Source organism: Labrus bergylta, chromosome 10, assembly GCF_963930695.1.
Source record: "Labrus bergylta chromosome 10, fLabBer1.1, whole genome shotgun sequence".
NCBI classification, from domain to species: domain Eukaryota; kingdom Metazoa; phylum Chordata; class Actinopteri; order Labriformes; family Labridae; genus Labrus; species Labrus bergylta.
The window spans coordinates 14,879,791-14,907,782 of record NC_089204.1 but is presented as its reverse complement, the minus strand read 5'-3'; the positions used below and the strand labels follow the sequence as shown (position 1 = coordinate 14,907,782).

The 27,992-nt window shown below is 38.6% G+C and overlaps 1 protein-coding gene across 1 annotated transcript; it reads right to left on the bottom strand.

Moving 5' to 3' along the window:
- Positions 1-367: 367 nt before the first annotated feature.
- Positions 368-27,992, bottom strand: plcb1 (phospholipase C beta 1). The gene is made up of 32 exons (XM_020655353.2): positions 27,584-27,992; positions 23,970-24,047; positions 22,329-22,397; positions 21,334-21,474; positions 21,165-21,244; positions 20,452-20,505; positions 19,705-19,780; positions 19,165-19,265; positions 18,210-18,373; positions 17,354-17,500; positions 17,058-17,215; positions 15,641-15,723; positions 15,456-15,540; positions 15,163-15,328; positions 13,286-13,341; positions 10,609-10,705; positions 8,927-9,011; positions 8,412-8,536; positions 7,576-7,730; positions 7,304-7,471; positions 7,123-7,222; positions 6,415-6,519; positions 6,024-6,136; positions 5,788-5,938; positions 5,605-5,658; positions 5,052-5,229; positions 4,753-4,885; positions 4,478-4,554; positions 3,845-3,934; positions 3,572-3,629; positions 3,351-3,437; positions 368-2,895 (listed from the first exon to the last, which is right to left on the bottom strand). Exons 1-32 carry the CDS (start codon positions 27,680-27,682, stop codon positions 2,743-2,745), a joined length of 3,486 nt encoding a protein of 1,161 aa, XP_020511009.1. The 5' UTR covers positions 27,683-27,992; the 3' UTR covers positions 368-2,742.

The window sequence follows — 27,992 nt, the reverse complement described above, 5'->3', positions numbered from 1 at the left end:
ATAGTCTTTGATTTAAAATAGCATTCAGAAAAACCAAGAAACAAATCACCTCGCAGAGAAATCCAAGACGATAAAGCATGCTCAGTTTGATCATTAAAGCAAAGTGTGCGTTCAACAAGTCATTTTGTTGGAGAACCTCAGCCACTCTGCAGACTTAAACATGATCCAAACAGATAATTTCATCTGAAGTGGTGACAGAATATTGAGGTACTCTAAGGTTAGCAAACAGAGTTAGCAGCTTAGTCTAAAATATTGCCAATGAAATTGCAGTGCAGGCTACCTTTAAGAGGTCAGGTGCAGGCCGTGGCCAAGATTGTTCGATCTTTATCGGTTCCCTGCAAAAAGGTTGTTGAACACAGCTTAAACCATAGATGTCGAAGAAAAGCAGGAACATGGAAAATATTCCACCAATATTTTCTGGAAGATCACTGTACAAAGAGTGATGAGCGGCATCCATTGTACATTTGAATTTTTTTGTACAAAACTTAGCACTCGTAAACAGGTATATAAAGAATTCTCACCCTTGTTCCTTACTGATAATCATGAAAATAACAAGTAACAAATAAATAGATCATCAGAATGTCAAAACAGCTTTCACATCAAAACAAAGAAATCATGCAGACTTGAGGCTTCTCCACACCTAACAGGAGATCTATCTGCCCCAGCGTTAGTGCAGCAGTAACGAGGGACCCGGTGGGATGTCACTGAAACCAGTCAGAAAAGGATTCTTTTACAAATAACCAAATTCAGGTACATTGACAAGATTTTATTACCTCATCCCTTAACATATCTGGGATGATAATCCTCCTCATTTCTTCGAACCTCGGTGAAGAAAAAGTCAATTTGTCAAAAAAATTATCTAACAGTCATGCTAGATTATGTTTAATAAAAATAACTTAACAAAAATTGAGATTACATTTTCCCCCAAAGAATATGCATAAATAAATAAATAGATTAGTGCATAATCAAACTGTTGAGAACTGAATGAATGATCCAGTTGGTGGACCACAGAATAAAACGTATAAAATACAATTTAAAGACAAGTCTGTGATGATCCTGTTGTTTTATCCTCTGTTATCTAAATGACTTGTTGTATAGAGGAACTATCTTGTATAAAAACAGGTCAATAAAATACCCTTGAATTAAATTATACATGACAGCTTATTCATTAATGCAACATAAAACCATTAATATAAAATGTGTATCTTCCTTAATCCTGAAAAGTAAACTACATTCACAGTACTCTTGTTTATGTTGATATCTCACTGTCTTGCAATGGTTTGAAATGTAAAATGAAATTCACTTTTCTCATTTTGAGCTCAGCAACAACTGGTGGATAAATTCAGGTGCAGAAAAAATTAAGACAGGAGTAAGTTCTCCTTCCATGAACCCACGGACATCCAGCAAAACCGAGCAGAGTACAATGTGTGCATCTACGAGAGTATAAAGACAGAGCACTTATAATATAATGATATAGTGAAGGTACCAGCAGTGCCCCATGGAACTAGAAGAGACGGTCACTGCCTCCTGGTATTAGGCTGTGAGCTCTGTCAGTGTTACACAGAGGAAGTTAAAGGACCTGTGAGGAGTTTTTATGTGGTTATAATACCGAAGCCTCTATATGACTAATAAAAGCAAACATCAGGGACAAAATGTATTTGTTCTATATACAGTTGTTATGTTTTAAGTCTAACTGCTGCCAAAGGGTAGCTGTCAAGCGAGGCAATTCCCTGCTTGCTGCTGAAACCTTAGTTTCAGCCTTAGCTTAGAATTTTCCAAGGAACAGATTCATAATGTGCGTTATTATTGACTGTCAAAGTGAACAAGGATGAGATTTTTCTCCGGAAAACATCACTGACATTATACATAAAGGCTCACGGGACAAGATCAGCAAAGAGATAAGTTGTACCCCTTTGTCCGCAGGAGGCGCCGAAACAAAAGTTCCTCACAGGAGCTTTAACCTAATGTCGATTTTTGTTGTTGTTTTGTTGTAGCATTTTTTTTCGGTCTTAGTTTTAGTTTCAGTTAGAGTTTATATGATTAGAGCTATGTAAATAAAGTAAATGTGAATTGAGTTTAGTTGTCCTTGCAACCACCATAGCTTACTCACTAAAAAAAAACAGAAAAGTGCTGAGAAATTGTTTTTGTAGAGTCTATCCATGTGCATATAAAATACAGACAGATGTATGTATATATATATATAGATAGATAGATAGATAGATAGATAGATAGATAGATAGATAGATAGTAGATAGATAGATAGATAGAGAGATAGATAGATAGATAGATAGATAGTTAGATAGATAGTTAGATAGATAGATAGATAGATAGATAGATAGTTAGATAGATAGTTAGATAGATAGATAGATAGATAGATAGATAGTTAGATAGATAGTTAGATAGATAGATAGATAGATAGATAGATAGATAGTTAGATAGATAGACAGATAGATAGATAGAGAGATAGATTGTTCATGCAGTACAAACTGTCGGGTAGTTGTCCTTCAAATAAACAGAAACTAAGGTTAAATGAGTTCTGACTGAATGCTGGCAAACAGCAAAGTGCATGCTTGAATTCAATTTCAAAGACAATCATCAAAGTGTTCTTCCATTAAAAACAAAAGTAACAGTCTTTAAAATCTTCTCTCTTTTTTTTATCCTTCTTACGTCCTTGTGTTTGGCTCTTTAGCACTATCCTCTCTCTGCTACCATCCATTCTCCCTCCGCATGCTCCCTCACCCCTCAGTCCTCCTCTGACAGAGTTTCGTGCGGTGTGGATGGGCGGGACTTGCTGTGACCTCTCACTTCTGCCTTCCTGTCCTGCAGGAAGTCTTCGATCTCTCCAGGCAAACACTGGAACTTCTCCTGGAAATCAGCCTCCACCACTCCTTGCAACTTGAGACAGAGTGGAAGAAAAGCAGTTGACACTGATAACTGATTACATTCAATTTACATTGCTCCTGCTACACACTAACCATAGATTATAAACCCAGAACCAGTTTAAGTTGCTGCACATGAAACAGTTCACCCTTGTTTATTTGCTACTGGGGAGACAGGTACATTCAGAATGGCAACCAGCTGTTGTCAACCATGCTGCCAACAGTTTAACAGCTCCAAAATGGCAGCCAGGGGGGCTGGTTACATCACTCAGCACCCTGCGTTAACGTCAGCACCGATCTCAAAATGTGTGGGAGTGGAGGCACAGATCGCAGAGAACAGCTTGGACACCCCAAAACAAGACATTTCTTCACCATTTAGTGCATCTAGTGACTGAAGCGGGAAATAAAGGAACTTTGTAATGTACAGACATTAACTGCAAGCTTAAAATATAATCTAAATTGGTAGTTTACCTTTGGTTTCAGGTCCTGTATCTGCTGCAGAAGCTCGTTCTGCTGCTCCACCAGCTGATCATGGCGCTTTGCTTGAGTTTCCTCCAGCTGGAGAAAGAAAAACAGGCAGGCAGAGAGAAAAGGCAGAAATAGAGGCATTACATTTAAATAGCAGTCCCTGCAGGTTTAAAAACAAAACAATCCTCCCCCACGGAGGCCAACATACTCCATCCTCCTCTCACCCGCTTTATGTTCTGGACGACTTCATTGACGTAGGACTTATTGATCTCAATCTTCTCCCTGGAAACACACAGTCAGATGGGGGTTGATGTTGAGCAGAATATTTTTTTCTCTCCTGACAAGTCTAGCTGGATGGATTAGTGCTGGAAGTAGACGAGGAGCTACAGGAGGTGTCTAGGGCGCAGTGAATTTGTGTCAGTGTGTGTGTGTGTGTGTGTGTGTGTGTGTGTGTGTGTGTGTGTGTGTGTGTGTGTGTGTGTGTTTATGGTTCATACTCTTCAGCCAGATGTTTCTCTTTGGTCTTCGCTTGGTTGATCTTCTCTGTTCTCCTTCGATCCATCTGCCTCTTCAGCTCTTTTTTCTCCCTACGGCAGTAAAGAAAACATCAGAGCAAGTGTAGTAGGAGGTAAAAATGTAAAAAAAATACAACACAGAGGTATTTTAAAACGTTGAAAATGGTCGTATGTCTAGCAACTGGTAGTCTAAAAATGTGTGTTAACAGAAAAAAGTGGCAAAAGAAGCTTGCTTGCTGACCCTGAACAATTCTATGAAGTCTCCTCCAAAATACAAAATAAAAAGCACAACATTAAAGTTGTTTAAGAAAGTGAAACCTTGTGCAATAAAAGAACATCAGAGTAAAAAAGATTACCTTTATGTAATCCAAAGGCTTCCCTGTCAAAGTCAACGTTGTCTGCTACATCTCAGTTTTACAGGCCGTTCAAAAAAACATTTTTTTTTTTTAACCTTTAAAAATATTTATCATGTCATGTTATTATCTCTTAAGTGGGCACTGTAGCATTTATCAAGACATGTTATGAAGGCGGCACTTAACAAAGGTGATCTTTTCGTAGTTCCCCACAGAGTTTTGACATTCTTCTGTAATTTTAGTCAAAGATTTGGTAACTCACTTGTCAGATATGTCTTTGAGTTTCTTCATCTGTGTGTTGTGACTTTCCTCAGCCAGACTGCTCAGCCGCTCTGTCAGCTGAAACAGAAACTTTGTTTTTAAGCCGCTGATCATCGTGTTCTGGGCTAAAGTAAAATAATGACTGCAGAAAGCTTGACTTTAGGTTTCTAATGTTCATAACTCTATTATGATCAACTGCCAATCAAAGGGAGAAGTAAATAAGTTCTAGGTAACTTTTGACTCAGGGTTAAAGCACCAGCAGTTTTTTTAAATTACCATTTTAATGTGTTCTCTCTGCAGATATTTCTGACTGTAGTACTGCTCCTGCCTCAAAGTGAGGAGCTGCTGCTGCTGTTCGTCTCTCAGCTGCTGGAGCCGTTCCTCTTTCTCGCTCTCTGAACACGAGCCTCTAATGAACAAACGCACATCAATAAATACTCAGATTTGACTTACGCAAAAAAACACTGGGAAAATCCACTCGTTAACTCATACAATGACATGATTATCTTCATGTTGACTCAATTTTAGACCAAGCAAGAAAGGAGAAGAGGACATATAATCATACGCTTGTGTACCTGCTCTTACTGCACTGTCTTGCCGTCTTCTTGTACTTGTTGTTGATCTCTCGGAGGAGCTCAGAGGTTTTCTTCTGGTGCCTCCTTACTAACTCCTTCAGCTCTTTAAACTGACGTCTCTGCTCCTTCTGGTAAACCTTCGACTGCTGCAGACTCTCCATGGTGCATGATGGGACATCTGGTACCACAGGTATGCATCATGGTTTAATTACACCTTTATCTGGTGTTTATTTCACTGTTCTGTTGAAACTTGGAGGTCTTAAGACAATCACCACGAAAAAGCTCTTGCATTTTTTAATGCAAAATAAATGACAAGCATTAATGCAACCCATCCTTATAAAACATACTGTTCAGTCTGTCATTCTCTACACCTTGACTCTCTCTTTTTGTTATCTTTACTTTCTTATATTCATATACATTGTATTAAAGTGCTTTATCATGGGCTGATACATCAAACTTCCTCACATCTACATCTCTAATAAGAAAAATGTCATGGACTTACGTTACACTGGTCATTTAAACAATGATTTGAAAACAATCTGAAAATACTGACCTATCAAAACACTTGATACCAGATCTTCACTCTTGGCCACTGGTTTGGCTGTTTCTAAAATGCAGAAAAGACATAACCAACGATTATCTATAACAACAAACAAATGACATGCCTATACTGGAGCTTTAGAAAAAACATTTAAACCATCATATTTAAGATGCAAAATGAGTGCTTCAATGCTACCTGTCGTCGCTGCTTGCTGATTAGCTGTAGTGACTTTGGGTGTCGTGGTGATTGGGGTGTGGCCTGTAGGGCCAGGGGCGGGGCTTAGTCCATTCTCAAGTGGAGCCGATTTAACGTCGTTTTTGCGCTCTGCAGTGGTGTCTGCCTCTTCCTGAGTAGTAAAACCAAGCAGGGTTAGAGCCAGATCTTCTGCCTTACAATGAAAAAAGAGAAACTACTGTCGACACGTGGCTCACCTCAGCCTGGGTTTCCTCCTCCACATCGTCCAGCGTCAGAGCTGCCAGCTGTTTGGACCTCTGCTCCAGAAGGTTGACATATCGGATAGGGTTGGACAGAGCTTCTATCACATCTACAGAGGAATTATATAGAAACATGATACATAAAGCTGAAAGTATACCATTCTTTGTACCTGTGTACTTGAGATAAAAAAAAAACCATCCTTTTTGAGGATCCTTGGTAAATTTTTTTGGGTTGTTTACATTTTTTACTTGTACAGTCTATCCTTTTATTTCACAATTCACTCGTCATGTTTAAATTAAAAACATGGGGGAAAAAACATGGAAATTATCCTCTTTTTGTGTGTGATATCACTAAAAGGGAGACGTTTGACTTGGCAGAAATTTGTACCTGCAAAGGTGTCAGGTACGTAATCTTTGACCTCAATGTAGACAAACACAGCTGGTAGAATCAAAGACTGGTTTTTCTCATTCCTCAATCCGATGTATCGGTACCCTATATGAGAATTACAAAAACAACAGAGTCAGATGTCATTGTCCATTGGTTTCGTTAGGTTGCACTATATTTAAAAAAATCTGCTGCAAACGTTTCAAAAGATAAATATGTAACTTATTTTGCACAACCCGTCGGTCATGCACGGAGAAAATGAATTGAAAACATTTCCAGAATTGTGATATAAGGTAGTGAATGAATTTTTTTAAGCAACAGCACATTTCTGTCAGCTGTTGCAAACAGCAGGAGCCAGGATGTGTCACCCAGGAGGTCCCCTCATCTCAAAAGCACAGTGTGTTATTTAACAGATACTTTTGTGGATTTGGAAACATACATTAAAAAAGTATACATGTATTAAGCAGGGGAATAGGAAAATAAAGCTTTAGTAGTTGCAGGGAAAGTTGCAGGGAAAGACAAAAGACATGTCATAATTCTAGTTCAGGAGGGATTCAGCAATATTACTCAATAATTTAGGTTTTCTGGTAAACACTAGTGATGAGAGAGTGAAATGTCCACAAAGATCCTGGGAGATGTAGTCCTCAAATACTCAGATCAAAAGCAGTTATGAATGAAATGGGTTGAATTAAATGTTACGAGAGTAATTACCTGGTCTTATTGCAGACACTGGAATAATCCGATGACCTATAAACTTCCCTCCTTCCTCAAAAGCTGCAATTCTCAGAGAGGCCAAAGTTGGAAGAATCACCTGTCAGAAAAGTAAAGTCAGAATTTAGTTTGTTTTATCATTTTGTTAAATCCTGCACTAAGTCTCTCTTCTGTATCTCGCCTTTTTGAAGACAACTGGCTCTTCATCCCACACTGGGTTGACGGCGTTGTTGTTCTGAGAGGTTTTTGTTTTCAGTGCTTTCCTCCTGGTGTCTGCAGGAAGTCCAAACATCTCTATCTCCACATACACGCCCACCCGCCGCTCAGTCAGAAACTGTCCTGAAATCACCTGCGAAACATAGCAGAAACAATCAGATAGTGTCTATACTGACAGAATATGCTGAGGATGCTGTATGGTTACAACAAGTTTTAAGGAAACAGCTGGAGTTGTACCTTCACAGAGAGGGTGTTAGCCACGATGCCGTCCACTGTGTTTTCTGCGAAGGGGTCGAAATGTTTGTCATGCCGCCTCATGAACTCAGGCTTCAGTCTGTAGCCGCTCCGCCCGTTGTACTCAAACATGAAGAGATTCAGCTGGGTGGAGAAATCTTGAGAGAAAGATGAATCTTTGATAAGTTGAGGGCTCCAAAGGATTAAAGCCCCACTCCTGGGACTTATTTCTTTATACGTATTTTTACATGAACTACAGAATAAAGATACAAATGTTAACAGATAAAGAAGAGAACCCCAAACTAAATAGCAAAAACAACAAATAAAACAAGCAAGAATATAGCATATATGAAAGCCGGACTCACAAAAAAGATGAAAATTCAAATAGATAAACATGCACCTTGGCACAAGAATAGTTCATCCAATTCTCATGGGTCTGCACACCTATTCACTTTCCTCCCTTCCCTTCAAATAATGGAGTATTTACAAAACATATACAAGTCCTGTCCAGCAATACATTATGAGAAGTCACTTAATTGTGTTCTCAAAGTGAAGACATTTTAAACACGTTAAAAAAAAAAGAAATATGGTGTATGACTTTTGTAAAAACTACAAGTCAAAAATCAGTGTCATGTTCTGGAGAAAAAAAATACAACTTTATGACTTAATTCAGTGATTGTGTTGAAACTGGCTCATACTTTATAGTTAAAATATTGTCTGGTTTGGCCTCTGATGTCCTCCGGCTTGATGTTTTAGGTTGCTTCTGACCACTGGGAGTAGGAGGCATTTGAGGCTCAGGACAGTGTGGAACCTGCCTGGGCCAGTCTGGGGGCTCTTACCGATTGTTTGGTAGTTGAGAGCGACAAGCTGACAGCCGGCGTTCCAGAAGAGCTGAGGCATGAAGTTGGAAGAGTCGACTCTGGTTCCTTTAGGATAGATACGACTTAACTGGGATTTATTATATCTGGTTAGTGTAAGGTTAAGAACAATAACAGGATTGGTTTAAAATGAAAAAGAATAAAACATGATGTAAAAAAGTACAATAAAATATAGATACCACCAGTTCTTCTACATTGATATATATAATATATATATATATATATATATATATATATATATATATATATATATATATATATATATATTCTTGCTTAAGTATAAATATATTCTATTAACATTATACCTGAAAGTCACTGGTACAGACTGAGATAACCCTGCTGTTATTGAAATTAAAATTAGACAGATTATTGCAGGTTTCTACACAAATGAAGCATCAGAAGCTGGAAAAAGAGCACAGAGAACAGAAGTGGTTGCCATGGTGCTGTTCAACTGTTGTTACTGTTGCCAAGGATACTCTACAAACTCCACTGGTGACTTTGTAAGGTGCTCCAATGCTTTGGTCTCCACAAAAGATGACATGTGGTAACAGCGGGCTGCCTCTGCATACACAAACACACACACACACACACACACACACACACACACACACACACACACACACACACACACACACACACACACACACACACACACACACACACACACACACACACATTTTTTGGCAATTGTTAGCATGACATTCTCTTTGCATAATATTAGAAAAATTAATTCTTCCTTTAAAGGCAGAAAGATTTTGCAATGTTAGGCAAAAAGGAAGTACCTATATTTGCATGCAGTGCAATTAAATATGTCAAATGACACAACAGAATTTCAATGCTGTTCAGTTACAAATTTAAAGTTAACATTCATGGGCTTGGGCTATTCTTGTGAGGACATAAAAAGTTAGTAAGTGAAATTAGTTCTACTGAAAATTTGAAAAGTAAACCGACTCAATGTTAAAAAATTTCTCCTTTGACTTTTGTCAACACATATGTTCTAAACTTAGAGTAGTTCTTCTAATGCATTAAAGATGGCATATTATACTAAATCCACTTTACAGTGTTTTCTAATACAGTATGTGGCCCTAGTTTAAAAAAAACCCAGATTAAGAAAAGTCCATCCTCTCTGTCTTTTCCCTGCTCCACTTTTCAGAAAATGTGTGCTCAAACAGGCCACTTGGAGATCTTCCCTTTATGACATCACAAATGGTAGTAACCCCTCCCCCAAGTGGTTGACACTCCCAAAGCTAGGAGTTTGTTGTGTACTCTGAGTCTACCCTTCCACTGTAAACAACAGGGCATGGTGCTAGAAAGCCTGAGCCACCCAAGCCCTTCAAGAGAGGGGCGCGTCGAACACAGATCACTTCCATTTAAAGCTATAGACACAGAAAAAACCTGTTCTGAGCAGGGCTGAAATAGAGGCATTTATAGGCATGATAAAATAGAGGATCAGAGTGGATTTTTTGCAAGAAACTTCCCAGACATGTTTTGGGGAACTCTGAGACTTATTTAAACTGGTTGAAAAGGAGGATAATATGTGACCTTTAATGTTAAATGTGGAGATGAACTCTGAAAAAGGTTGAGCATATTTTAACAATTTAGTAAAGGACGGTGTGTAATGTTTTTTTTTTCCATTATGGGTCAATCTGCTGCTTAATCCTTGCATTAATGTATGGATTATTTTAGTTTGGAATTATTAGGGAATTAGGGAGAATGCTGTCACAGTGACTGAGAACACAGAGTGAATGTTCACATTTGAGAAGATTTTTTATCAACTAACTAGTTGAATGTTTAATTTAATCTTTTTCTTCAGCTGTACTTTTGTAAACAACCGGGAAGTTTAATTATATCAAAACATCAGGTTCTATCATTTTGTTATGGATTTTGTGTATAAAGTTGTATGTTGTCATGAAATTAAAGCTTAAAAACAATGGTTCAGGAAGAAAATTATGATTTTCCAAAATCCTGTTGTTTTACAATGTCAGAGCCCGTCAGAGGGTCTCCTCGACATGAAATGTTGCTCCTCAAAGAAAGAGCTAAGGTGTGAGATGAAATTGAGGGAATTTCCATAACTGATCTTAGAATGTTTTTGCAGAAAGATAAATAATCATTTAAATCTGAAGGATAGTGTCAAGTGGTTCTGTGCAGCTTCTCTTACTCTTTGAGGCTTCGAAGGAGTTGAACTTGGTTGGCTGGACGTAGTTGACCAGAATGGACATTTCCTCTGTGGACACTGCCTCCCGCTCCGCTGAGCCCTGAAACAAACCACCAGAATACAGTCAAACATATTTATATCAGGGTGCTGGGTTTACTGGTTGTCCTGGGTGAATGTTGGGGAGGAAACGTCAGTTGTCAGTTCAATGCAACAATGTGTACACAGAGCACACACACACATGTTCTCCTGAGTTTTTAGCCCTGAGTGACAAGAACTAGCACCCTTAAAATCTGTCTTGGCTGTTTGATATCAATGTGGCCCTGTACAAAAATGTGAAATGCAATATGCAGAAATACCAGGATGTGCTATCACATCTGGTCACATTGCAGTATGCGAGACCTGTTAGCAGGTTTGGCTGACCCACAATCCGCTTGAGTAGCAGGAGTTAAGTACAGCTCTGATTGTACATTTATTTCCCATTGCACGATTATCACTTGACCCAGTCAGTTTTCGTCTACATGCATAGCTCTCTGTTTACATTTGCCTCTCAGTATTAGTCCGATCACTGTCCACGTCTATCTTTATTCTAATTTATCTATTTTTAATTTTGGTATTTAATATTGTATATGTAGTCTACCTTACACTGTCTTAGCTTCTCCTTATTTCTGTCGACATGCTACTGATATGTGCTTTTGAATTGCCTCCCGAGGACAAGTAACGATTTTTTAAAATTTGAAGTCACTTGGACTCTCCTGTCAAAAAAGCACAGAAAGAGGTGATACTGAAGCATTTGTATGTACACAATGAATGAGTGTGCAGGGCAACATTAGGAAGAAGTAACATGTCTTACGCTGCCCTGCCGTAATTTAGGGTCCAAATGGGTAAGGCTTTGAGTCTAGACCAGCATGTGACCAGTTTGGTCCGCTCCTCCTTTTACCATCTAAGAAATATAGCTAAACTCAGACCGGTTGTGTCCAGAGTTGAGCTACAGATGATTGTTCATGCTTTTGTTTCATCAAGGCTTGATTATTGTAATTCTCTGTTTACATGTCTTAGTGTCAGTTCTGTGAACCGCCTACAAGTTGTCCAAAATGCTGCTCCTAAGCGTTTGACAAGTTCATCCCAAAGGGTCTCACGTGACATATATCCTGAAGGCTTTACACTGGCTCCCCGTCAGTTTCAGAATCCAGTTCAAAGCTCTTTGTGTTTAGAGCCTTGCCTGGTCAAGCCTCGGCTTATGTCACTGAGCTGCTGAGGCCTTATAACACCAGCAGGTCCCTTAGGTCCTCTGACCAGGGTCTGCTGGCGGTTCCTCACACGAGGCTAAAAACAAAAGGAAACTGTGCCTTTGAGGTTGTGGCACCTACATTTTGGAACTGTCTTCCCCCAGAACTGAGAGCCTTGACCTCTGTGGAAACTTTTAAAAAGCAGAGAAAGACCCATCTGTTCAGACATGCCTTTGTTTGATCTGTCTGTATTTAATTTAATGTGACTGTCTGTTTTTATTATCTCTGTTTTTATTTATTTATTGTGAAGCACTTTGTGACGTCTGCTCTTGAAAGGTGCTATATACAGTAAATAAAACTTACATTCTTACTTAACTGTTTGCATACTGTATGCACAGTAAATGTTCTGTACTACTGCAGTATGTGCAGTACAGGTACAAAGTAAAGCAGGGAACATCTCTTGTTCAAAGGCATCCCTGGAGTTGTCCCTGTCCATTGTGAATCCAATAACATTAAACGAGATCAATGAGTAGTCATTAGACATTTTTGTTAACTCTAACTCCATTGAACAAAAAATTAAGAGACATTTGCAATAAAAAACAGCAACAACAAGAGCCCAACCGATTAATTGGCGAGCCGATAATATCGGCCGATATTAGCATATCCAGTGACTATCGATATTGGCTAATTTTATCACAGATATGCGCCAATATTACTAGATTAATTCACCAGTTATATATAATTTAATTAGAGTATCATTGAATTACCCTAGCAGTTGTCTTCACCAGCAGAGTGTGCTTTATGGATTACAACAAGCATTATCCCCCTCCAGAGTATCAAGCAGTGATGTACGTACATGGGTGTGTTTGATAACTGCATTTGAGGGATCAACACAATACATGCGTCTATCTCTCTCTACAGATCGAACATAGACCTAAGAAAGATATCGGCCTATATAGAAGTCCCACTATGCCGTGCATTCCTGTGATGTGATTGTGTCTGCACTGAGCGTTTAGTTTCGCTGCTCCCTCTGCATGAAACTTTCTCCAAAATGACTTGAAAATGGCAGATCTCATTTCACCTGAAGCCTTTGGCTCGATCATAAAAGACAAAAAATGTGGGACAATTGGACAGTGGCTGTGTTTTTGAATTGTAATTTGTGATCACAACTCACTTGCACTTTATCTCCAAACCAGTTGGCACATTGTAAATGTTTTTTTTTCTCTTAATTTATTGTTTTTAAACAATATGAATCAACAAAAGGAACAACAATAACAACAACAAAAAAGAGAACTAATCAAACACGCTGCACAAACAACAGTAGAAGCATCAACGCAGGACAACCACCAACATCAGTAACATTTAACGTTTACATGAAGAACAATGACAATGGAACAAAGAACGAACAGAATAAACAAACTACAAATGGCGACAACAGTGACGTCACCACTGACCTTTTTACCATCATCGTCATCATCATCATCATCTTCCTCACTCTCAGCCTCCATCTCTGTTAAAATTAAAGTTAAACAAGTCTCAAGATCCTCGTCCCTCAATCTCTTCTTCCTCCTTTTTTTCTCCCCAAATATTGGTGCAGAAGAATATCAGTAAACAACTCAAGCCTGAGTGGTCAGGGGCCCGTTTCTGAAAGAAGGTTTCGTGCAAACTCTGAGTCCGTTAACCCTGAAATGAGGGACACTCCCGTTTCAGAGGGGGAGGTCACTCAAACCCAAAAAAGAGGGGTAACTCAAGCCCATTCCTGAGGGAGTCAGTTACTATGGCAACTGAGTCTGTGAACCTAACCTGGTCAGGAGCAGGTTTTCTTCAGTGAACCCCAAGTTTCTCTCGGTCTCCTCCCTCTTTCAGAGCCAGAAACGCTATTTCATTTCCTCATTCTTTCAATAAGTCCGTATGCTAGTGAAGATTCACTTGTTGTCTGAATAGAAATCCAGGTTGTTTTAATAAGGTATGTTAGGTAGGCAATACTACAACGTATAAAACAAACTATTTTATCGACCATGGCATATTTTTTAGTGTAGCCTTGTAATGAAGGGGCTTCATGATAAGAGGCTACATTAACGTCAGGAGATGCGCTGCAGCAGTGTTCCTTTTTTTCCCTTCTTAAAACCTGTTCATATTCGTCGTATGTCCGCATGAAGATAGGTTATATTTCGAGATGGTTAAAGTAGGAGGATCTCTTTTTTGTCACCTGTTGCCATGGTGAATCGTAGAATCGGGGCTCCATTCATGTTGGCTTTTTATCGTCGTGGTGCACGCGCTGAACACCGAGTGGACCTAGAGTTGATTTAACAAATTCAAATCTGCTGATTTGGAACCGAAAACTCAGAGTTTCCCACCTGAGGGTAAATCAACTCAGAGCTCAGGGTTAGACTGAGGGTTTGTTGAACTTTCTTTAAGAAACAGGCCCCAGCTGATACTGTGATACAACAATGTCAGATCATAATACTAAACATACATATACATAATAATAAAGAGTGTTACCCTGAAGCTTTAATAAATACACAAAGATTTATTTGGGAGACTTCATGCAACCACATATCAGTGCCCCGATTTATTAAAAAAACAGCAGAAATAAATCAGACTAACAGCCAAACAGAGGGATGTAGCTTTTTTTTTAACAACTCGCTTCTTAAAGAACTCAGTCTGTGATTATCCAGCCCACTCAAGCATTCACTGCCTGCAGGGTCATGGTCAGAGTGTGTGTATGTCCTTCAGCACTGCAACCACTCTGCTCTTTGTGTACCGTGCAGGCCGCACTCCCAGACCAGTTTTCAAGATTTGCACATCAAAGTTTCAATAAGGCTCTTAATTTCCCCCTGCACCTTCTGTTTAATCTCTGCTCTGAGCTTCAGATCTCTTTTGGGAGGTCTGCTCCTTATTGACACATCCCTGATGAGGCCCAGAAAAAAATCAAGAACAGCAGTGAGCGCATGAAGGAGCAGATATGATGCCTGTCCGAAATGAGGACAGAGCTTGTGGCTGAGTAAAGGAGTTGTTCACTTGTAAGGAGACTTCCAATCACAAACAATGATGTAATATGACCATACAGTGTGATTTCACTTCTAGGATTTCTGGGATTTAACTTTCATAGATGTTGTTTTTAGCTAAATATGTATTAAAAGTTTTATAAAGTAAGTTTAGTTTAGTTTAATGAAGTAAAATGCTGATAAAACTTTGGCATGAATTCATTTCAGCCATTTGAGTTCTGTAAACCAAAGAACCATGTAGTCATTATATTTTGTATTGTATTTTGATGTAAACAATGTCAATTTGTCACAGCTGAACACATCCTCATTTCTTTGTTTCTTACCTCCTGTGATGTTGCTAGGCGACAGTGGTTCGCTGGTTTGATTGGCAGGTTGGTCGATCAGCCTTTTAGTGTCTGTGTTATTGGAGGGTTTGTGTGATTTCTTGTTTTTAATGATGATTTTTCCCATCAGCTCCTGAGGACTGGGCAGGGGGACGCCCGACTCCAGCTACAAACACACACACACACACACACACACACACACAGTTAAAGGGGACAATTTCTAGTTATACTAAGAATTTAAAATTTGATATTGTCCAGCTGTTTATCAATATGTTATGTTTTGTGTTACTTACAGGGTATTTCTCCAGAGGGTCAATCAACAGCGCTTCACCGAAAATGGACCGACAGTATTCAGCCATCTTAGCCTGTTGCTTTAAACTGATAGATAGATAGATAGATAGATATCATACATTATGATATATTTGTAAAAGTGTTAACTGACACATATATCTACTGATAAATAATGACAGATCCTTACGAGTCCACATGGTTTTCAAAGGAGAGTATGACAGGGAAAGGTGAGGTCTTGAAGGCGCATTCTGCAATAGCTTCAATCACTTCCTGAAAAATACATCAAATAAATTAATTAAATTAGTATAGAAACTTTAGGTGGTCATATTAAGGTTGCCTTCCAGCTGCATTCGCTCACTTTGTGACTGCGAACAGGAGATCCCGTTGTAAACATGTACATTTGAAAGCAGCAAAACTCACCTCCACAGACATTATTCAAGAAATGTGTAGGAGAAAAAGTGTTTTCAGCTTTTTCATGACATATTTTCAGGAAGCTACGAAGTTCCTTGTAAATGACATTGAGTATTTTATTAAGCCCTTACACATATACAATATTTTTTAAACAATACAGACAATTCAAACATAGTCAACAGTCATGTATTATGTAGTGACTGAAAAAACATAGGCAGAAGCAAATAATTATTTTTATAATTACAGGTTTTTAAATTCATATCGGCATCATTCCATAATTTAACCCCAACAACTGAAACACATCTCCTTTTAATACATTTTTTTGCATTAAATGCCTGGGGTAACCCTCATAAATCCTGACACAGTATCATTTATTTGTACACACTCCGGTCTACTTTCAAAATAACTTTCCAGCCAAGAATATGCAATACCTCGTATCCCATACTTCTCCAATTTTTTCAATAATTGTCTGTGATCTAAAGTATTAACAGCCTTCTGCAGGTTAATATACAGCCCAACGTGAAAACAGCCCAATGTGAAAACATGTGAAAACATCCAAACACAAACATGGTGACAACCCATTGCTGTTAGCCAGCTGGTTGGTTCTTCTCATCGTGGGGGAGGGACAGACATTTGTGAAAGTGATTAATTGTAAGCAAAACTAAGTGAGCGTTTTAGATATATTTTTGGAATTATAAACTTCACTCTCTAACAAGTGAATCTCTCAAACAAGTATTTATATATAGTTGGGGCGGACGTGTTCATGTAGGGGAAAATCAGAGCAAGACAAAAGTGATTTAAAAAAACACGCTAAAGCCTCAACATTTTAATTTGATACATGCTTATTTTGAAAAATACTTTATTTTCATAGTGGCTTTATATTCCAGCAATTGGAACAATAACAACTAAAAAAGAAAATGCCTCAAACCTCATCAGGCACCAAAGCACCTCAGGAAGATCAAAAATCTTGTATTCAACTTCAAAACTACACAAGGGCCCACACAGTGACGATCAACAGAGAACTGCTGACAGCCTGGCTATAGCATTTTCCAGCAGACAAAGAAACTACATTGTGATCAACTCAACTCAAACATGTGTTACTGAGAAGACATTGTTCAGCTGCACCATAAAACAATTAAAAAAATTACCCAGCAGCTATAAGGACAGGTCAGGACACGACAATGTCTACTCACCTTAAAAGGGATTTCTGATGTCATGGTGAAGCCATGGGTGATTACAGGTTCCTCCTCAGCAGTCCGACCTTTCCACACGTCCAGTTCTACACAGCGACACCCGGCCAGGAGAACCTGCCGGTACATCTCTACTGAGGAGCTCCCTGCCAGCTGACCCGCTGAGACACACAAAGATGGAAAAAAAAGAAATTATGGCAGATTACACTGATTCTTGTCTGGAATTATAAACACAATTATTATATTTGTTACGATTGTTTTACTTTAAAAGTTAGTTGTGTGTGTGCATGTTTGTGTACCTGTCAGATATGTATTATGTGAAGAGTTGATGAAGTACTGAGACAAGGGGAAGCTCATGTCTTCAGACTGATCCAATTTCTCAGGTGGGATGACTCCGTTCTCATCACTGGACAGATAACTGGAGAAAGCCTGTAGGGAGATGATGCCTACACACACACACACACACACACACACACACACACACACACACACACACAATCACATTGCCTTTATTTTTCATTTATTATTATATGTATTCCATATTAACTTCTATATAACAACCTCCTCTACTACTAAATGCAAACTATATGTTGTTAAATTTTGATGATGTAAGTGCTTTCACCTACATTGATGGTCTGCAAAATGCAAATGCAAATGCAAACGATCCTCTTGCATATATCACATGCACATATCAGATGAAAGATTAGATCAGATTGTACTGTTTGTTGAACAGTTAAATCATACAAGGTTTTCTTTTAATATATAAAAATGTGAGACACATGATTGATCCCATTAATTGAAAAATAAAATAAAATCCAGAAAGATATTTATGTAAAAATGATTTATGACAAATTGACTAAATTGACTTATGACTAAAATAACACATTCACACATACAAATAGAAATACAGATACAAATTATTTTTTATCCAACCAGTAGGAAAAATACCAAAAAAGAACTGGTCCTAGAGGCATAACTGGATCTGAAGTAGGTGCCATTTTTTTTTTTTTGGCAGTATCCAACACAAATGTGAACTCCTTACGTTCTTATTTTAGCCGTTTACACTCTGGGGGGATGTGGGTGAAGCTAGAGGAGTATTTCTGTAACAGCCCATGTTAACATTCAAAAGAACATTTTGCAAACGTGTGTGCGCACCTTGATTCAGCTGTTCCAGGTCATGCTGGTACCTCTCCATCAGAGCCTTTGTCTGTGCGGGACGTAGAGGTGGGTAGAGGATTTCGTTGAGCCTCGGGTCTCTCTGCCTGTTGTTGATGAACTCTGTCATCTGATCAACTGACATCTTCCTTCCATCCCCTCCTCTACACAATGACAACAGAGGCAGGCCAGAGGTTAAAGGTCACATCCCTCAAAATATTGTACATGATCCTTTAGAATTTATGGTGTCCACTGTCGGTGCAATGTCTTCACAGGTTTTGCCTCGCTATTTTCACATATGCTTTGCTTTCTTCTCTGATTAAACTACAAGTTAATTGCTCAGTGGAAATAAAGGGTTACTCAAGATAGATCACAAGTGATTATTCTTCTAGGTGGTACAATTGTCACGTGAATTATGTTAAATCGTCATTTTTTAATGATGCATCAAGATTTCCGTTGAGCTATCACTCAACCATCACGATAATGTTAAATTCATGTGTTTACCACCAAAACCTTTGCATTAGTAGCACATGAAATCAAAATCTATTCTCTACACCCATTACGTACATTTTATTATATATAGATAGACCTTTTTTATTTCCCAAAAGAAAAATATTTTTCATTTGAATAAGAGCTGAAAAAATCACTCCCCCTGATGAAGTCATTTGGATGATTTGCTGCTCTGTCTTCCATCATCAAAATCCTCATCGCTTTTTTGTTTTTTTTAAGTGTTGTCCGAGTAGAAGTTCAGATGGTTGTTTTTTGATACATCTCTTTAGACTAAGTAATACAAGAAGTATCAATGACATTAATCAAGTGGTAAATAAACAGCCTTTCTCTTTAAACATATCTCTGTTAAAAATAGGACACACGTCATTATTGAGCATTTCTCAAAGAATTACCTTAAAGAAAAAACTGACAAACCATTTTGTCCGTTTCTGAATACAGTACTTACTGCAGTTTAAAGCTGCTGCTGAGCTCTGGACGAGGACACAGACTTTCCAAAAAGCTCTTGTAGACTTCAAGTGTGAAGTCCTCCAGTTTGATGCTGTCACCCTGCAACAAATATGGAACAGGAATCAACACAGCCACATTTTTAATGTCCTCTTGCCTAATTCCCTTCTTGTTGTACAAAAAACACCTGAAAAAATCAACAGTTTATCCTCATCGTTTATACTTTCCCACAATTTTCTTCATTAGAAACAAATACTTTGTGAGTGAGCTGAGAATCTGTATCCTGCATTTCTACTTTTCAGAAGCTGCGGAACTTGCTGACCCCCCGATACATTTGGGCTAATTTCACCTCTACACTGTGAGTCATTCAAATAACAGATACAAGCATCTACAGCCATAAAAAAGGGCTAGTGTGTGTTTAATACATGTGTAGTTATCCAAAGAGAATTATGTTCATGGCATATTCTAACTGGTTAAACTCAAATATGTAGCTACTGTTAACTGCTAGTATCATATTAAAAAATCAAATTAAAGTGTTTACCCGTGCATAGGGTAGTTTACAGCTCTCCAGGGAATTCTCCACCCTCTTTCTGTCGGAGGAAAACAGTCGAACAATGCTGCAAAAGACACAAGATCCCACTGTTATTAATTAGTGTCCTAGCCCAACACATCACCAACTTGAAACCTGCAGTTTAGGCTTCTGTAAATAACCCTCTGATAAACCCCTACAAGTGTTCCCTTCCTAACTCAACCAAATGTCCTCCTCCAGCTTTTTATAAATCTCTCACCTTCCCCACCGCCTGATGTCCAAACATTTCCCTGAAACAAATTCTAGCTCAATAGAACATGCCCTCAACCTTCCCAAAAGCCAATTCTGTGACTCGCCACACATTCACACCATCATGGCATTCTTAAAAACGTAACATCTTCATCCTAGACTTCCAGGATTATGAGCTGGCCTTAATTCAGCCCCTGTTTCCTTCTAAAATAAAGCTTCCCTTCGTATTATCTCCAGCCCTGGCAGTGGTTGATTACCAGGTCAGTGCTGAATTAAGCACCTTCATGAATCCTGTCCCTGTTTTTGCTTTCCCAAGTGCACATGGAATTAAGTGTATTTTTGGAAGCAAGGGACAGAAAAGAGCAAAGTTTGAGTTTGTGCATGTCTCTGCAGACTTTGAGGAGCTATTTTCTCACATGCTCAATCATCTACTGTAACATGTGCCACAAAGTTACCACCGACAGAACCATTGATTAAAGAGAAGGAAGGTAATAATAATCGGAAGCTCACTTCTTGACAGGAATTCTCCCCTCTGTATTCGGCTGGAGACTTAACCTGACGTATCTGAAACAGAAAGAGGAAAGTTCAAGGTTACGACTCTATTCAAACAATATGTAGCACATGGAGTATATGAAGTGCTGGCTCCATCAGTTTACAGCGTGCTCCACCCCTTTTGCTAGTTAAATGAAAAGAAGTTTAAGTTTGTTGTATATTTTATGGATTGTCATCTTACTTTCCCTGTAAAAGCCCGGTGCATCTGCACATCTAGCTGTGCAATTTATACCGTTGATTGGCCTTTTTCCCCCCACTGGGCTGGGGTCAGAGCTGGACTAAAATTTGATCCTTCTGCACGCAGAAGCGATATGCCATCCCTGCATGAAATTATTGTAATGCTCAGATTGAGCTTATACTCACTGCAGTGAACCCAATACAGCAGAGACGAAGTATTTACGATATGATACGATACGTTATGATACGATTCCATAATGAAAAAATACTTGTCTTTGACTGGAACTCTCCAGCTGTCTGACTCTAGTCCTTTGCTTCACCAACACTCAAACTGACATTTCAGCAGACAGTTCACTGGCTATTAACTGAGAAGAAAAAAAGACTATGCGTCACCCTTTTGTGTGTAATTATCAAGACAATCAATTAAAATATCCTGAAATTAATTGAATATAAAGTGTGCATGTATGTAAGTGCATGTGTGGGTGTTTACTCACGCTTTCAGTAGACTGTGGTCTCTGTTGAGATTGTGGCTCAGCAGGTTGGAAGACAGAGAAAACAGCTCCTCACACCACTCCTACCGAAATCAGAGCCTTCATCATCATCATCATCATCATCATCATCATCACCATCATTATTATTCATGACATGAAATGACTTCTGTACCTTAGCTTCATCCTCCTGCGATGCGATGAAGTTAAGCTGGTTGACGTTTACGAGGTCGGAAGCCGTAACCACTGTTACCATGCGGTTCTCAAGCCGTCCAACCAGGTTTCCAATGTCAAGCAGCTCCCGCAGCTTGGCCTCCTATCGAGCAACACAGTGTTAAGGCTGCAAGCTGAAACAGAGCCACACTAAAGTCACATGGAAGAAATGAATGAGGGGTTTGGAGCAGTTTTTTAAACATCTTTGTCTGTATTTTTGTTATCTGAAAGATATGCATTAACTATGTTGTTTATATAGTTAATGATGCATTTAGTACTATGTTTATTGGTAGTAAAAGCTTACAGTTTTTTTTTATATATGCCCCTTTTTTACATATATAACTGTAGCCTATATATTTTTTTACGCTTCTGTTTATCCGCTTGCATTTTGCAGGTTTTGGGTTAGATAACAATCACTTTATTCCTCTCCTAAAAATAGATAATAAATAAAAACCAACACCAATTTCTGTTCGACAAATAAATGCAGAAGTACTGGAGTAGAGCAAGGAGATTATTGGAGATTGAAAATCATTCAAAAACACATGTGTTTAAAACAATGTACTTTTACGCTGTATATTTCAGCTATCTGGAGGTAGAGGGATCACACATAATGGTGATGTTACATTTAGCATTCAACGAGGCAAAAAATATTAATAAAAGCAGAAAAACTGCTTTTTTACTTACAAAGTAAAAAAGGAAGTAAAATGACAAAACGTACAAGAAAGGAGAGGTAAAGCCAAACTCACTATTACAGAAGCAAAATATGTAACAAAACTGAAACCTGTATGATTAAAACATCAGTTTTTCTGCATGAATGAATCACACTGAGTGAGAGGTTACTGAGAGGTCACAGAGAGGCAGTTGACGAGAATAAACAGGTCTCTGAAGGGGGAGGTATTGCTGGCATGAAAAGGCAAAGACCTGTATACATAAAAGGTGAAAGATGAAGAAGAGTACCTTGGGCGCTTTGGTGCTTCTTCCTGTTCTGACATCTTTCACAAGGGTGAGGTCCAACAACTCTGTATCCTAAGGAAAACACACACAAAGGTGCAGGTTGAACGCCTGTGCGCACCCTGATTTGCACACATATGCATATGCATGCATAAACACACACAAACACACACAAACACGCACACACACGCACGCACACGCACGCACACACACGCACACACACACACACACACACACACACACACACACACACACACACACACACACACACACACACACACACACACACACACACACACACACAGTGAGCTAATATCTATGAGGTAAATGCTTCATCCTGTGTCCTGCTGAGGGTTTAAGCCCACCTGGAGAGAACTTGTGTGTGCTTGTGTGTAAGTGCGTGCATACTCGTGTGCGTGACAATCCAGAGTCGCATGCTTGCTCTTTCTCAACCTTTTCAATTGATTCTTCAGTCCTTTATTGTGATTTATGCTTGTAATTGTGTTTATAGCATATTAAAAGAACATATAGTAGTTATGCACCTACTCGTTTACCTTATATATACAATAAACCACAAGTCAACGAAAAATGCTTAAATTTATGAGAAAAAAAAAACAGACAATGTAATAGCAATTTAGTATGTTGGTCTTCTATGAATGCATATTTTGATGTGTATGGATTTTTCCTGTAGTGTAGTGTAGTTTCCTGCGATGTATTCAAAGCAACCTCCAGTGACGCAAAATTACGATTTTTGCGTCATCGGAGGCTCCTTTTCAGACAAGAAATACACAGCTTTCCCGTCTCAGGGGAAAATGAGGGCGGGATGCACAACCATTCAAAAATACTACCAGGTTTCTAAGGATACAAAGCCTAATGCAAATGAGTGAAGTATCCCTTTAACCTTCTTCCTCATAGTTGTGTAATTTAATTAATCTGAAAATTGCTGGAAGCTACAGTCTTTGCTCTGTGACCTAGTCTCAAAATGTATTCTTGTTATCTGTCCCAAAAGTGAAGTTTTTTTCCAAAACTGGGAAAGGAGTTTCAGGTATGCTGCTCCTGCGGCCTGGAAGCTTTTTTGCAGGAGGATTTTGGTCTTGGGGGGCTGGTCTCTTTAAAAGTAGATGAAAGGCATTTGAGGACGATGTGTCGGGTTGTACATGTTTGACAAATATCTTTGATATGTTGACCAGTGTTTGTAATTGCTCTGTGTTTTATTATCTGTAACTTGTGAAATGTACTGCTGCATGTCTTGGTCAGGACACTCTTGTATATGAGTTTATTGATCTCAATGAGTTTTTTCCCTGGTTAAATACATTTTAAATAAATAAATAAACTACCTTTCAATTGTTTAGTTAGGTAAAGAGTTACATAAAGACATACATTTGAGAGGTGTTAACTAATTAGTGATCAGACTCTGACCTTCGTCTCAATTTGATGACTTCACTTTTTAAGTCTGAATATTGATGATGCAAATTAGGACTGAATTAATTAACTTCACTTTTAGCATGATGCTAAATTTGTTCCTCATCATCAGGCTAATATGGACCTACATGTTGAGGCCATATCAGGACAATGTATGTGTGTGTGTTATGTGTGTGTGTGTTTCTGTGAATCTGTTCATTTGTGTGTGTGTGTGTGTGTGTTAACCTTATTTTGATCTGTCCAGTAGAGGTAAAATCCATGTTGGTCCACATGTAGAGTCACTGGGGTCACAGTCGACAGATCCTTAAGAAAAAGGGGAAAACCTTAGAACAATATATAATTTAGAAAAAAACAAGCCTTAAAATAGAAAACATTACATCTCATGGTAATGTTTAAAATCAAATGTTCTTTTGTATTTAATACCCAGACACCTCTTTTATCTGCTCACTATACAGGAACCTGTGAGCGAGTGAACGAATTGGAATGGTATTGAACACCGTGATGGTACAGACTAAAGTTCTGCCAGTTGTCATGGCTTTCAACTATTGTCCCTGTTGCTATAGTAACCCACCATGACAGTTTGTAATTGGTTGCAGGTGTATGTGGCGGTGCAGCTGTCCTGATGTTTTTCCACTTGAAAAGCTTTTGCACTATATGAAATGTACTCAACAGAGTGGCTGCTACACTACAATACAGTGGGCCTTTAGCAAAATTATATAATATGTCATAACAAATGTATATCATTTAAGATGGTAGTGAGTTGACTTAATTTAAATCTTGGCAGCCAATCAGAAGTCTTAAGATGTGATTTCTATGAGCTTATTACAAATTAAAACAGTTAGAGCCATTGATAACACAGCCTAGCAAATTATAAAAAAAACTCTCCCGATTTCCTACTCTACATTGTCTCTATACATTATGAGATTTCTTATTTCCTATGAAACATTCACTCCTGCAAATCTTCACTCTGAGTCAGGTAATTGTCTAAAAAAATATGTGTGCATTCATTGTTCAGTCATTTATGACTATATTTCTTTTAAGACTTTTTTGGTTATGGATTCTGGAGTCTTCACTGCTTTCCTTGTGACAGAGCAGCCTGCATTCAAAAGAAAAGGTAGAAGAAAACACTGAAGATGGTTAACTAGATCCCTGGTTGTCACTTGTTGGCATAGCAACGAATTTTTTCTTAAAGCTCAGCTCAACATGCTGAAGAAATTCAAATATCAAAACAGACACACAAAACGCACACAGGGCTCAGTTATGATTTATAGATTTAATAATGTATTGTATTAGCTCTTCCTTGAGTATGATTCATGACATTACATGGGCAGATATATTGACTAAGACACACACAAACGCACGCACACACTCTCACACACACACACACACACACACACACACACACACACACACACACACACACACACACACACACACACACACACACACACACACAACCAAACAAACATCCATTCTTTCTAACACATATCCTATCTGTTTAGGTGGTGGTAACCATGCCAGTTACCATGACAACAGGACCGCACATTTCTCATAGCCAGGGACAACACTTTAGCATACCAGCACACGCACAGGCACACAAGTACACACTCTGCAAATGCTGGATGATGAATAAATCCACACAAACTTAACTCGACTTATACCTATTTATATGTTTGAATGTGCACATTACAGCATCAGAGGAGTTCTGCGTGTGTGAGTCTTACCGAATTGACTACACAAACCCACACACACTCACTGACAAACACACACACACACACACACACACACACACAGATCTCCACACATCCACACACACTCACACATGTTGAAGAGTCAATGCATTTAATCTTTCAATTACTACTGGAGTTGTACCTCAGGTCTGGAAGTCAGCACATGTCGTCCCTCTGCATAAGGGCGGCGATAAAAACAAACTCAACAACTACCAGCCTATTTCCAAACCGTCTAACCTCTCTAAAATCCTGGAGTCATTAGTCAATAATCAACTAAAATCTTTCCTTTCAAGAAATTCTGTATTAAATCCTCACGAGTCTGGTTTCAGAGAAAGACACAGCACCATATCAGCAATTACCTTAGTCATAAATAATATTGCATCAAATATTAATCAAGGGAATACTGTGCTGCCCTCTTCGTTGATCTAACCAAAGCTTTTGACAATGTTGATCACACCATACTCCTGCAGAGGCTATATGATGTTGGTTTTGACAACTGTTCATTTAAATGGTTCCAGAATGATCTGTCCAATAGATTGCAATGTGTGACTGTACAATCTGATCGCTCTGAATACTTACAGCTATCAAAAGGGGTTCCACAAGGTTCTGTGTTGGGTCCTGTGCTGTTCACAATCTACATTAATAATATTGCATCTGTATTTACAAATTTTAAGGCCAATCTTCACGCTGACGACACAGTTTTGTATTGTTTTGCAGAGACTGCACATTTAGCAGTCAAAACCTTGCAAGAAGCACTTTACAAATTGAAAAATGCACTCTATGACTTAAAATGATTACTAAATGCAGACAAAACTAAATACATGCTCGTTACAAGAGCCAGAAATATCACAGACAATGACTTGCGTAGAACAACTTGGAAAGAGTATAGTATAAATATCTTGGCATCTGGCTGAATCAATCCTTTTCGTTTAAGTTTCACTTTGACACATTAACCACAAAATTACGACAAAAAATTGGACATTTGTACAGAAACAAAGCTAACTTCACTCTAGTGTTTTGAAAGCGAATATTTTAAGACAGCTTCCTGTCTGTTCTGGAATAGGGAGATGTCATTTATAGGCACGTTTCTGCCTCCACCCTAAAATCATTAGACCCAGTTTATCATTCCGCCCTCGGATTTATCACTGTTGAAAAATATTCTACTCATCACTGCATCCTGTACGCCAAAGTTGGTTGGACTTCATTAACAGTTAGATGTGGCCGTTACTGGCTGCTATTTATTTATAAAGCATTTACTTACGGTAATCTAACAGCATACATCACTTCTCTAAGTGACTGGCTAATGTTGAGGGACCCACAAGTAAACACTTACATTGGGAAAACATCCTTTACCTTTTGCACTGCACACACCTGGAACACTTTACAAAACACATTAAAACTCAATACAATGGTTACCATGGATCAATTTAAATTTAAGAACCTGATCACAAATCACTGTGCTTATTAGTGTAAATTTTGTTAACTGTAGTTGCATGCTTTGCCGATTATTCTTCTGGTTTTATAATCTATGTATTGGTCTTTGTTGTTTTTGTCTTTTATTCATTGTAATTGTACTCTCGACATCATTGTAAATAAGGGCTTGCCCTCAATGATTTCTGGAGAATAAATAAAGGTAAAATGAAATGAATACCAAAGGAATCCAAGCCAACAGGTGGTAATAATGAAACTGACCACAATTGCATCCTTCTCTAACTATCACACACACACACACAAGCACAAGCACACACACACACACACACACACACACACACACACACACACACACACACACACACACACACACACACACACACACAGTCTGTAATCCACAGGTACTTACTGTCAAAGCTTAATCAACAAAGAGAAGTAAACACATCTGACAACGGAATGTGTCCTCCTCTTTTTCTGTCACTTCAATTAAATTCTATTGGATTATAATTAACCATAGAACATTTATAATACAGTCAAAAAATATATGTAAATATTAAATGAAAAGCTTAAACTGATAAATGGTGTTATGACCTTAAGTTAATGACCTTTGGGTAGCATATCCAAACATCCAAAAATACTTTAATACATTAAGCTGGAAAAGAAAGTCAGTCTCCTTACCTCGTCCCATTTGATGAAGTTGCTTCCGTTCTTCAGTGTGTTTGAAACAGAGGGAGGCTGGAGTTTCAATGCATGGACCCCCGGCTGAGCGCTCGCCATGGCTTCACACACATGAACAAACTCTCTCACACACACACACACACACACACACACACAGACACAACCTGGAGATGCTCAGGCTGAAATATTTGGATGCTGCATCTCTGTCACGTCCAAATCCAAACTCCTCAGAAGTCAGGCAGCAGCATCCTCCTCTCCTCTCTTGGCTGCACTTGTCTTTTTTTCTCTGTTGTTTCCCTCTGTTCACTCTTTTTAATGTCTGTCCTTCTTCTTCTCTTTCCTGTTTCTCTCTGCTCCGTATCCCCTTCCTCTCTTTTCTCCTTTCTTATTCCTCCCTCCTCTCTTCTCC